At 39.6% G+C, this 12,615-nt stretch overlaps 1 protein-coding gene across 1 annotated transcript in view; it reads left to right on the top strand.

Annotated features, from left to right (window-relative positions):
* The window catches only part of NAIP (NLR family apoptosis inhibitory protein), a 211,543-nt gene extending 199,159 nt beyond the window's left edge, over window positions 1-12,384 (top strand). Inside the window, exons 14-15 of the mRNA XM_053699711.1 lie at window positions 11,044-11,211; window positions 11,678-12,384. Coding sequence (XP_053555686.1) covers window positions 11,044-11,211; window positions 11,678-12,042 — 533 coding nt within the window. The 3' untranslated portion in view covers window positions 12,043-12,384. The remainder of the gene's footprint in view (window positions 1-11,043; window positions 11,212-11,677) is intronic.
* Window positions 12,385-12,615: the final 231 nt, after the last annotated feature.

The following is a 12,615-nucleotide window of genomic DNA, read 5'->3' as shown; positions in this document are numbered from 1 at the left end:
GTATAATGTAATGCTCGTGGGATACTCCTCTATCAGACCAAACTCGGCCAGTAGTCTTGTTATCCCGGCATCGAGCCGGAATGATAGGGAATATCCCAGAGCAGAGAAAGTTAGTAATATGAGGAAGGCGGCACTCACCACAGGCAGGACAGACCCTAGCGGAAACGGCAGAGCAGTCCAAGAACAAACCACTAGAATGGTCAGGCAGGCAGGGTTTGGCAACAGCAAAGCAGTTCAAGGGCACACCACTAGAATGGTCAGGCAGGCAGGACTTGGCAACAGTAATGCAGTCCAAGGGCACACCCCTAGAATGGTCAGGCAGGCAGGGTTCGGCAACTAAGAGGCTATCCAGAACAACAGGGGTTAATAAGCAGAGTAGTCAGACAGGCAGGGTTCAGCAGCAGTATATCAAGCCAGTAGTTAAGGGGTATAGCAGGCAGAGTAGTCAGACAGGCAGGGATCATACACAAATAGGCAAATTAATACAACGATCTGTTACACCCAGGAGCACACAAAGTAACACCTATACTTGGGCAGTGACAGATCGTTGTAGTGAAACTTACATAGGTGCAGGATTCGCGCCACAAAGGTCTGACCGGCATCAGAAGCGTGCATCAATGACGTCAGCGCCACACGCATCCGGACCCGACACAACCCCAGGCAAAGAGCAGGGAAGGAGAAGCAAGCAGACGCCGCACCCCTAGCAACAGCTAGAGTGGCGCGGCGTGACGCACTCCCAGAAACTGACTGAGAGGAACCGCAGGGCACTGTATGTGAATCTGTCTAAGATTGGGACATGTTAGAGGAAGGCTGAGACAACCCCTGAACAGCATTATCCTGAGAAAATGAAGGCTCAGATAAGGAATCCTTATCCTTTGATAATAAAACCTTATTAAGGCAAGGGGAACAAAATTGCAAATGACAGGGAAAGCTTGGCATCGACATCCATAATAAAAATAAAATAGCCCTTCATTTTCCTTATACTCTAAATTCTATATAGAAAATTTGAATATAAAAACTTTATGCATAGATATTAAATCATTATTAAAATCAGCACCTCTACATCCCAGCCACGCTGGAGAGACTCACCTGACCGGTAACCAGGAACCCAATCCACACCAGCAGATAAAACAATCCTGTTCAAACTGCAAATCCTAGAAAGCTGCAACCATCAGAGAGAAGCTGAAAAAAACACTCTGACTCCATGAAAATCAGGCTTCCAAACAGCCGGCTACAAACCAAACTGTTCAGCACTCAGGAAGAAACTGGGCAGTCACATGATCGCAAATTCAAAAGTAAGGTGCGGTCCAACAACCTTCTTAAAGAGATATTACCCAAACAAAATAAAAGGTATCTTTGTGCAAACAAATCCCCATACGCCAAAATCAAAAAAGCCTTCACATGATAGAACAGTGCCCTGAACTGCTGCCAAATAAATCCCTAAACTTTAAAAGGGATATTCAGTCCCATAAGGATCCACCTTGTTCTCAAACTATCCTTTTTTTTCTTTTTTTTTTTCTTTTTTCTTTTAAAAACAAGGAACTCCTAAGTGCTGCATCCTTCTCACCTAGAAGGTAAAAGCACTTACATGTGGATCCGCTGTAGGGCAGGTACAGTAAACAGGTGTGACATAATCCTCACTGACATAGACCTGTAGATAAAGAAAAAACAGAGTAACCAACCCTGGTTTTCTATACAGGGGTAGCAAAAATATTGGAAGGTAAGCAAAGACCACCTCACCGTCTTCCAACTGCTAAAAGCCACCATTACTCTTACTAAAGAGAATTACATGGACACAGCATAACCCCAATCCTTGTTTGCAGGGAAAAGTACCCATTAAAGGATTAACAACTTGATTTCTTCAGATACCTTCTTCACACATCACCTACAATGTTACGCAGGCAAAGAATGACTGGGGATTGTGGGTAATGGGAGGACACTTGAAGCTTTGCTGGGGTGTTCTTTGCCTCCACCTGGTGGCCAGGAGTTGAATTCCCACTAGTAATTGAATGAATTTGTGGACTCTCCATGCCATTGGAAAGAAATATATTATTTTCTGCAGTGTAGGATCCCCCCTTACCCCCCCCCCGCAACCTCTATTATCCCCCACAAACAGTTCTGTAAACCTCTCCCTCTATTAGAAGACCTCTTAGGCACTGGCAGATGTCTGTCAGTACCTATAAGCTGCTTTTTATTTATTTATTATTATTTTCGGTAGCGTAGTGTGTCCCCCACCTCCCCCTCCCACGATCATTAGTTAGGGCCCCCCACAACCCCACATCCCTTTTGTAGTGTAACTGCCCCATACCTCCCTGTCCCTTTACTTTTTGTTTTCTGTAGTGTAGGGCCCTTCCACTCCCTCCGCTGCTGGGCCACACCCCCCCCCCGCCTCCCGCACACACCTCCCACCGGCACCAGCAATAATCGTTACAGACGGTGACACACACAGTATATTAGATTGGGTTTTGATCCCACTTTACGATTTCAAAAAGAATTGGAAAAACTGATTGATGATGGTTTTGTGGAATGTTTCTTTGATAACCATACTAAAGAATATTTGAACGTTAAGAACCCACTAATTCCAATCTTAAATCATTTGTCAAAAGTTCATAAAGGATTACAAAATATCTCTGTAAGACTGATCTCTCTCAATGGTAGGATGACATACTCCAGGCTTTAGTTTTTTTTTACAGCCATCTGAGAGATACTAAAAAATTGCTAAATGAGTTGGAATCCATACCCTGGAGTGATGAATATAGCTGGTTAACAATAGATGTACAAGCTTTGTACTCTTCAATACCCCACTCCAAGGGGTTAGAAGCTGTAGAATTTTTTATGAAGAGAGTTCCCCAATATAACAATACTTTTTGTCAATTTGTAATTAGAGTGACATATTTCTTACGGACATATATTTATTTATTTTTTCTTTGAGGGGGTGTTTTACCTCCAGAGATGTGGGACAGCGATGGGGCAAAATTTGACCCCTCATATGCCAACCTATTCATGGGTTGGTCAGAGATATATAAATGATCTCATCTTTATTTGGAATGGTGACAAGAAAATTGCAGATTGTATTTGGTCCCTTTTGAACAATAACAATATAGGTATTAAGTTTACCTCAGAGTTTCAGCAACACTTAATTATTTGGATGCCTAAAAGGTACTTCTCTTGGTTTGGTGGAAACTGAGGTTTACAAAAAATCTATAACTGGAAATACTATGCTACATGCATATAATTATCATCCAAAAAGAACGTTCAAATCTGTGGCTAAAGGTGAATTTATCAGGTTGAGACAAAATTGCACTAATGATGGTGCTTTATGCATCATGCTGATTCACTGGCTAGGTATACTCAAAGACAGAAGTTACTCTACAAAGATAATTTAACAAGCAAGATCATCTGCAGGGATTGGCACAGACAAAGGCTGTGGCGGACATTTTCCAAAGTACAGACCTTGGTGAAGGACACCAAGGTACATTTTAAAGTAAAAACATTATTTTATAGTAATAGGTGTTATTATACTGATGCAGATACCATTGATCCTATTACCAGCCCTCCTCCTATACCCATGAACCAGTGTCACTACTGTGTCATTATATAGTGCTGGGTGTTATACTGATTCAGATACCACTGATTCTATTACCAGCCCTCCTCTGGCTATACCCATGAGCCAATATCACTACTGTGTCATTATATAGTGCTGGGTGTTATTATACTGATGCAGATACAACTGATCCTATAACCAGCCCTCCTCTGGCTATACCCATGAGCCAGTGTCACTACTGTGTCTTTGTATAGTGCTTGGTGTTATTATACTGATGCAGATACCACTGATCTTATAACCAGCCCTCCTCTGGCTATACCCATGAGCCAATGGGGGGTAGTTATCAATGCGTCTAATTTACCTGCCTTCGCCGGTTCAATACGCCCGCCTAAGCTCGCCTACCATCGCCGCCGCGGACCTGCAAAATTTCGCCTAAGTTATCAATAAATCTGCCAAGTACGGGGCGATGAGCAGCGGACTGTGAGAGTTATCACTCATCCGATCTCGCTGCTCTTTGGCTTTTTGACAGCTTTATTGCTAGCCTGTCACTAAGCACTCACAGTAAACTACACTGTTCTACCCCCTATACCGGCGCCCCCGGAACCTCCCGCAACTAAATAAAGTTACTAACCCCTAAACCGCCGCTCCTAGACCCCGCCGCAACTCTTATAAATGTATTAACCCCTAAACCGCCGCTCCTAGACCCCGCCGCAACTCTTATAAATGTATTAACCCCTAAACCGCCGCTCCCGTACACCGCCGCAACCTACATTATACCTAGTAACCCCTATCCTGCCCCCCCTATACCGCCGCCCTCTATAATAAAGTTATTAACCAGACGTGGACTCCATGCAGACGTGGAAACCAGACGTGGACTCCATGCACACTTGCCCTTAGAGAGATACAACTGCACCTCACTGACGAGGCCCATAGAAGGCCGAAACGATCGTCTGGGGTTGTTGCTTCCCTTGTTCAGAGAAGAATTGCCTGGTATTTCGGCGCTGGACTGTCATTGGGCAGGGTCAGACTGATATGCTTCAGGATATTTTTTCTCTGTGAAGGGGCATAGTGTGCAAAAAGAACTGGCACCCTGAGGAATTCAATAAAAATGAACATGCATGGGAGTTATTCCAGCTTCTGTTCTATCTCATGGAGTGCTGTTCTCTCTCTACCGAATAAAGTTATTAACCCCTATCCTGCTGATCCCGGAACCCCGCCGCAACTAAATAAATAGTTTAACCCCTAAACCGCCGCTCCCGGACACTGACGCAACCTATATTAAACTTATTAACCCCTATCCTGCCCCCCCTACACCGTCACCACCTATAATAAATGTATTAACCCCTATCCTGTCCCCCCTACACCGCCGCCACTGTAATAAATGTATTAACCCCTAAACCTAAGTCTAACACTAAACCTAACACCCCCCTAACTTAAATATTAATTAAATAAATCTAAATAATATTTCTATTATTAACTAAATGAATCCTATTTAAAAATAAATACTTACCTATAAAATAAACCCTAATATAGCTACAATATAAATATATAAATAATAATTATATTGTAGCTATCTTAGGATTTATTTTTATTTTACAGGCATCTTTCAATTTATTTTAACTAGGTACAATAGCTATTAAATAGTTATTAACTATTTAATAGCTACCTAGCTAAAATAAAGAGAAATTAACCTGTAAAATAAATCCTAACCTAAGTTACAATTACACCTAACACTACACTATACTTTAATAAATTATTCCTATTTAAACTAAATACTTACCTGTAAAATAAACCCTAAGATAGCTACAATATAATTAATAATTACATTGTAGCTATTTTAGGATTTATGTTTATTTTACAGGTAACTTTGTATTTATTTTAGCTAGTTAGAATAGTTATTAAATAGTTATTAACTATTTAATAACTACCTAGCTAAAAGAAATACAAAATTACCTGTAAAATAAATCCTAACCTAAGTTACAATTAAACCTAACACTACACTATCATTAAATTAATTAAATAAATTAGCTACAAATAACTACAATTAAATACAATTACATAAACTAACTAAAGTACAAAAAATAAAAAAGCTAAGTTACAAAAAATAAAAAATATAAGTTACAAACATTTCAAACATATTACAACAATTTTAAGCTAATTACACCTAATCTAAGCCCCCTAATAAAATAACAAAGCCCCCCAAAATAAAAAAATGCCCTACCCTATTCTAAATTTAAAAAGTTCAAAGCTCTTTTACCTTACCAGCCCTTAAAAGGGCCTTTTGCGGGGCATGCCCCAAATAATTCAGCTCTTTTGCCTGTAAAAGAAAAATACAACCCCCCCAACGTTAAAACCCACCACCCACATACCCCTAATCTAACCCAAACCCCCCTTAAATAAACCTAACACTACCCCCCTGAAGATCATCCTACCTTGAGTCGTCTTCACTCAGCCGAGCCACCGATAGAACTGAAGAGGAGATCCGGAGCGGCAGAAGTGATCCTCCAAGCGGCGCTGAAGAAGTCTTCCATCCGATGAAGTGATCCTCCAAGCGGCGCTGAAGAAGTCTTCCATCCGATGAAGTGATCCTCCAAGCGGCGCTGAAGAAGTCTTCCATCCGGGTGATGTCATCTTCCAAGCGGGGTCTTCAATCTTCTTTCTTCAGGATCCATCTTCATCCTGCCGACGCGGAACATCCTTCTTCCCCGACGGACTAACGACGAATGAAGGCTCCTTTAAGGGACGTCATCCAAGATGGCGTCCCTTCAATTCCGATTGGCTGATAGGATTCTATCAGCCAATCGGAATTAAGGTAGGAAAAATCTGATTGGCTGATTGAATCAGCCAATCAGATTGAGCTCGCATTCTATTGGCTGATCGGAACAGCCAATAGAATGCGATCTCAATCTGATTGGCTGATTCAATCAGCCAATCAGATTTTTCCTACCTTAATTCCGATTGGCTGATAGAATCCTATCAGCCAATCGGAATTGAAGGGACGCCATCTTGGATGACGTCCCTTAAAGGAGCCTTCATTCGTCGTTAGTCCGTCGGGGAAGAAGGATGTTCTGCGTCGGCGGGATGAAGATGGATCCTGAAGAAAGAAGATTGAAGACCCCGCTTGGAAGATGACATCGCCCGGATGGAAGACTTCTTCAGCGCCGCTTGGAGGATCACTTCATCGGATGGAAGACTTCTTCAGCGCCGCTTGGAGGATCACTTCATCGGATGGAAGACTTCTTTAGCGCCGCTTGGAGGATCACTTCTGCCGCTCCAGATCTCCTCTTCAGTTCCATCGGTGGCTCGGCTGAGTGAAGACGACTCAAGGTAGGATGATCTTCAGGGGGGTAGTGTTAGGTTTATTTAAGGGGGGTTTGGGTTAGATTAGGGGTATGTGGGTGGTGGGTTTTAACGTTGGGGGGGGTTGTATTTTTCTTTTACAGGCAAAAGAGCTGAATTCTTTGGGGCATGCCCCGCAAAAGGCCCTTTTAAGGGCTGGTAAGGTAAAAGAGCTTTGAACTTTTTTAATTTAGAATAGGGTAGGACATTTTTTTTATTTTGGGGGGTTTTGTTATTTTATTAGGGGGCTTAGATTAGGTGTAATTAGCTTAAAATTGTTGTAATATGTTTGAAATGTTTGTAACTTATATTTTTTATTTTTTGTAACTTAGCTTTTTTATTTTTTGTACTTTAGTTAGTTTATGTAATTGTATTTAATTGTAGTTATTTGTAGCTAATTTATTTAATTAATTTAATGATAGTGTAGTGTTAGGTTTAATTGTAACTTAGGTTAGGATTTATTTTACAGGTAATTTTGTATTTGTTTTAGCTAGGTAGTTATTAAATAGTTAATAACTATTTAATAACTATCCTAACTAGCTAAAATAAATACAAAGTTACCTGTAAAATAAACATAAATCCTAAAATAGCTACAATGTAATTATTAATTATATTGTAGCTATCTTAGGGTTTATTTTACAGGTAAGTATTTAGTTTAAATAGGAATAATTTATTAAAGTATAGTGTAGTGTTAGGTGTAATTGTAACTTAGGTTAGGATTTATTTTACAGGTAAATTTCTCTTTATTTTAGCTAGGTAGCTATTAAATAGTTAATAACTATTTAATAGCTATTGTACCTTGTTAAAATAAATTGAAAGATGCCTGTAAAATAAAAATAAATCCTAAGATAGCTACAATATAATTATTATTTATATTGTAGCTATATTAGGGTTTATTTTATAGGTAAGTATTTATTTTTAAATAGGATTCATTTAGTTAATAATAGAAATATTATTTAGATTTATTTAATTAATATTTAAGTTAGGGGGTGTTAGGTTTAGTGTTAGACTTAGGTTTAGGGGTTAATAAATTTATTACAGTGGCGGCGGTGTAGGGGGGGCAGGATAGGGGTTAATACATTTATTATAGGTGGCGACAGTGTAGGGGGGGCAGGATAGGGGTTAATAAATTTATTATAGGTGGCGACGGTGTAGGGGGGGCAGGATAGGGGTTACTAGGTATAATGTAGGTGGCGGCGGTGTCCGGGAGCGGCGGTTTAGGGGTTAATACATTTATAAGAGTTGCGGCGGGGTCTAGGAGCGGCGGTTTAGGGGTTACTAACTTTATTTAGTTGCGGGGGGCTCCGGGGGCGCCGGTATAGGGGGTTAACATATTTATTATAGTGGCGGCGGGTCCGGGAGTGGCGGTTTAGGGGTTAATCAGTTTATTATAGTTGCGGTGGGCTCCGGGAGCGGCTGTTTAGGGGTTAATCAGTTTATTATAGTTGCGGTGGGCTCCGGGAGCAGCGGTTTAGGGGTTAACATATTTATTATAGTGGCGGTGGGCTCCGGGAGCGGCGGTTTAGGGGGTAATAACTTTATGTAGTTGCGGCGGTGTAGGGGGGCAGATTAGAGGTGTTTAGACTCGGGGTACATGTTAGGGTGTTAGGTGCAGACGTTTCCCATAGGAATCAATGGGATATCTGGCAGCAGCGAACATGAACTTTCGCTATGGTCAGACTCCCATTGATTCCTATGGGATCCGCCACCTCCAGGGCGGCGGATTGAAAACCAGGTACGCTGGGCCGGAAAAGTGCCGAGCGTACCTGCTAGTTTTTTGATAACTAGCAAAAGTAGTCAGATTGTGCCGCACTTGTGTGCGGAACATCTGGAGTGACGTAAGAATCGATCTGTGTCGGACTGAGTCCGGCGGATCGAAGCTTACGTCACTAAATTCTACTTTTGCCGGTCTCTAGCCTTTGATAACTAAGGCGAATCAGCCTCGCCACAAATACGCTGCGGAATTCCAGCGTATTTGAGGTTGACGGCTTGATAACTACCCCCCACAGTCACTACTGTGTCATTATATAGTGCTGGGTGTTATTATACTGATGCAGATACAACTGATCCTATAACCAGCCCTCCTCTGGCTATACCCATGTGCCAGTGTCTCTACTGTATCATTATATAGTGCTGGGTGTTATACTGATGCAGATACCACTGATTCTATAACCAGCCCTCCTCTGGCTATACCCATGTGCCGATGTCACTACTGTGTCATTATACAGCGCTAGGTGTTATTATACTGATGCAGATACCACTGATTCTATAACCAGCCCTCCTCTGGCTATACCCATGTGCCGGTGTCACTACTGTGTCATTATATAGCGCTAGGTGTTATTTTACTGATGCAGATACCACTGACCCTATAACTAGCCCTTGTCTGGCTATACGCATGTGCCAGTGTCACTACTGTGTCTTTGTATAGAGCTGGGTGTTATTATACAGATGCAGATACCACTGACCCTATAACTAGCCCTTGATATACTAAGGTTGTGGCGGACACTGCAAGGGCTAGTTACGGACACCTTGCCTATCCCTAATCATCTGTAAATAAAATGCATAGGAGAAACTTTTTAATAGAAAAAGAAAAACAAGATTTAGGTGATGAAAGTGTAACTTTTGTACATAGTATAGTAATCAGTTTTATCAGATTTGTAACATCATTAAGAAACATTTTTACAGGCAGATGATAATCTGATAAAAGTATCCAGGAAAAGTTGTAGATATGCATTTAGAAAAGGAAAATCTATAGGCAATTAGATTGCACTGACACAGATGAGAAGTCAGAATGAGCCATTGAGTTTGTGGCTTTGTTTCAAAGGTACATACCATTGTAGTAACTTCAATTGCAAAGCCTGTGCATATTTGACAATTGGGAACTCTTTCAAGAGTATGATCACAGGGGAAGAGTTTCAACATAACATGTGTGCAAATTGGAGATCTACTTATGCTGTGTACCTTTTAACCTGTGTTGATATTAATCTACAGTACCACATGGGAAGTACATCAAAGAATCTGAGAACACTTATCCAATATCAAGGGGGGATCTTTTTCAACTTCCCTAATTCAACATTTCAAATAGAAGCATAAAAAAAAATCCAAATACTCTGAGATGGACAATAATAGAGTTAGTGCATACTGAAAATAGAGGAGGAGACAAAGTCTCTAGACTTGCTCAGAGAGAGGTTTATTGGATTCACAGACTTAAGACAATAGTACAGTTAGGGACTCAATTCTGAATATGATGTTATAAAGTTTTGGCAATAACATCATAACTCCTTACTACTTATAATATACAAATAATATACAAAGCTTGATATGGGTTAAGTGGGAATTTGGGCTAGGTTAGTTTATTATTAAAAATATTTTAAAAATGTGTTATATTAAAAACACTATATTAAGTATTGGGATATATTATGTGGCTAGCATATTGACGCTTAGCTGTATAAGAGTTAACCATCACCAGTTCCAGTAATTACCTACTCTGCATAAGGGATTATAAGGAATATGTTAGTTTTGTGCATCAAAAAGAAAGGAAAAATCTTTTTAGTTATGTTATATTGGATTATTTTGCTTTATATTAAGATTCCCACTTCATTAAAATATAGTGGTAAAGATAATGTACTGTATGCATTAACAGATTATTGAGGAGGAGGAGTTTTCTTGTGATGTTGGATCTTGTTTTGACCAATGAGAACAGGTTTTCTATTTTAAATAAGTGTGAATGAGTGTATATCCCCTAGCTATGATTATGGCTGACAAGAAGTTAGCGGACTCAATAGCATCTTGTCACCCATCAACCCTTTTAATGATTTTGCTTTTCATGACTGAATAAAAGTTACGTTTTATAGATTATGACTGGTGCTCTGGATTTGTATTCTGATTTTGCCTAAAATAGTACTCCTAACCATGTAGGGCAGCAGGTAGATAGCTATTCAATAAACATGGGAAATATGCTACCAAGTGGTGACATGAAGAAATTACTTCTAAATGAGGAGAGGATCTAGGATCTTTTGAGAAAAAAATAATGTAATTTTGGAATTAAAAATATTGCTCTTGTCTTTTTTGTAATAATTTGTTCCTATAAATCAATACTTTGATTTTCATTTACTATACACCATAGGAACTATGCATTTTAATTTTTCTTTTATCTATAGCCCACACTTTACCATATCTGGTGCTGTTAGAAGAGCTGAAGCTCCCTAGTGGACCTGCAATGAAGAGAGCAGCAGTCTCTATCATACAGCAGTTACGTTATCTCCTGCACCTCAAAGTGCTCTCCTTTACTAATGATGTTCTCATTGACATCAGTTTGCTGGAGTTAGGTAAGTAAAGAGATTGGTGTCATAACATTGTAGTAAGCTGAATATGTGACAGTTGTAAGGGCCATAAACTCATTAATCCTTGAGGAAGCCTGCACTTGTGTATATCCCAGAGCATTCTATGCTTCTAATTAGAGTGGTGCTCTAGTTGCCAAAAAGTTAAATTATGTGAACCGTTTATTCTTGATTTTGTGTGTTATTTCAGCAACATCTTCCTGTTATGAAATTCAGAAAGCACACATAGGGAACCATGTATTAATCAGTGGGTGGTCAAAGTTCCTGACTTGGGAACATGTCCGTCTGCCTTTGTAGTGAAGGGCAGCGGACACTGTATGTCTGTTGCCCAGATGCACCATTGCACAAGCAATATCACTGTGGCTCTTGATTGGCTGTAGCGCCTGCAGCCTATTGGTAAATCACGAATACAGTCATTATGGATGTTTTATGGAACATTTGATTTATTTTACAGCAAAAGAAGCAAAAGCAGGACATTTAAAGAATATTGTGACACTAATACTTTCTACGAACCACGATGCTACACAAACTGGATGGACAGACTTCTTTACAAATTTGGATAACATACCACATTTAAAGGAGTTAGATATTGTACGAATCTATGCATACCAGTTTAAAATAGATCCATCAACTCTTAAAGCCCTAGTCCAATGTGTGTCCAAGCTTCACAGTCTGAACAAACTTATCATGCAGGGGTGGCTAATGGATGAAAAAGACCTGGAGATGTTTAATGCAATGAAACAAAACCACCCCCAAGCAAAAAGCTTTATGCTCTTATGGCAATGGATTTTACCATTTAACCCAGTTCTGCAGGAATAATATATATGTATATATGTGTGTGTGTTATTGCTATATATTTACAGCATTCTCCTATGTTCCAGACATTACCAAGATAATATAATTTCAAAAAGGTTTCCCAAAAATTAAAGATATTAAATAAAAATTGTATTTACATGTATCAAATATAATATTTATACCAGAAAGCAATGCAATGTGTTCAGTGTACACTGTGTACATTACTTTTAATTATATACTATTATAATACTATTATATATGCTAATGCTACAATAAAAAAATCACTGATGTCCTAAACAATTATTAATATTGTCTGTATACATAGTTTATGATATATTTTCTAAAAATAAAATATAATTTTTTACAGTACTACTTGTGTATTTTTACAATCCTTTTTACATATCCAGTGCTCTACACAGAGCAAGGAGGGAAGGTAAGGGAATGAGAAGGGGAATTTAAAAAAAAAAGCAAATAAGGGTAGAGGGGTTGAGCACAACCTATCATCTGAGGCCTTTTCAGCTCTTTTTGTGGCCAAAAAGGCTACTTTTAGGGGTAGATTTATCATTGTGCGGATGGACATGATCCGCTGTAGCGATC

Source organism: Bombina bombina, chromosome 2 (genome assembly GCF_027579735.1).
Source record: "Bombina bombina isolate aBomBom1 chromosome 2, aBomBom1.pri, whole genome shotgun sequence".
Lineage (NCBI taxonomy): Eukaryota > Metazoa > Chordata > Amphibia > Anura > Bombinatoridae > Bombina > Bombina bombina.
The sequence above is the reverse complement of the archived record's forward strand: the minus strand, read 5'-3'. Positions and strand labels throughout refer to the sequence as shown.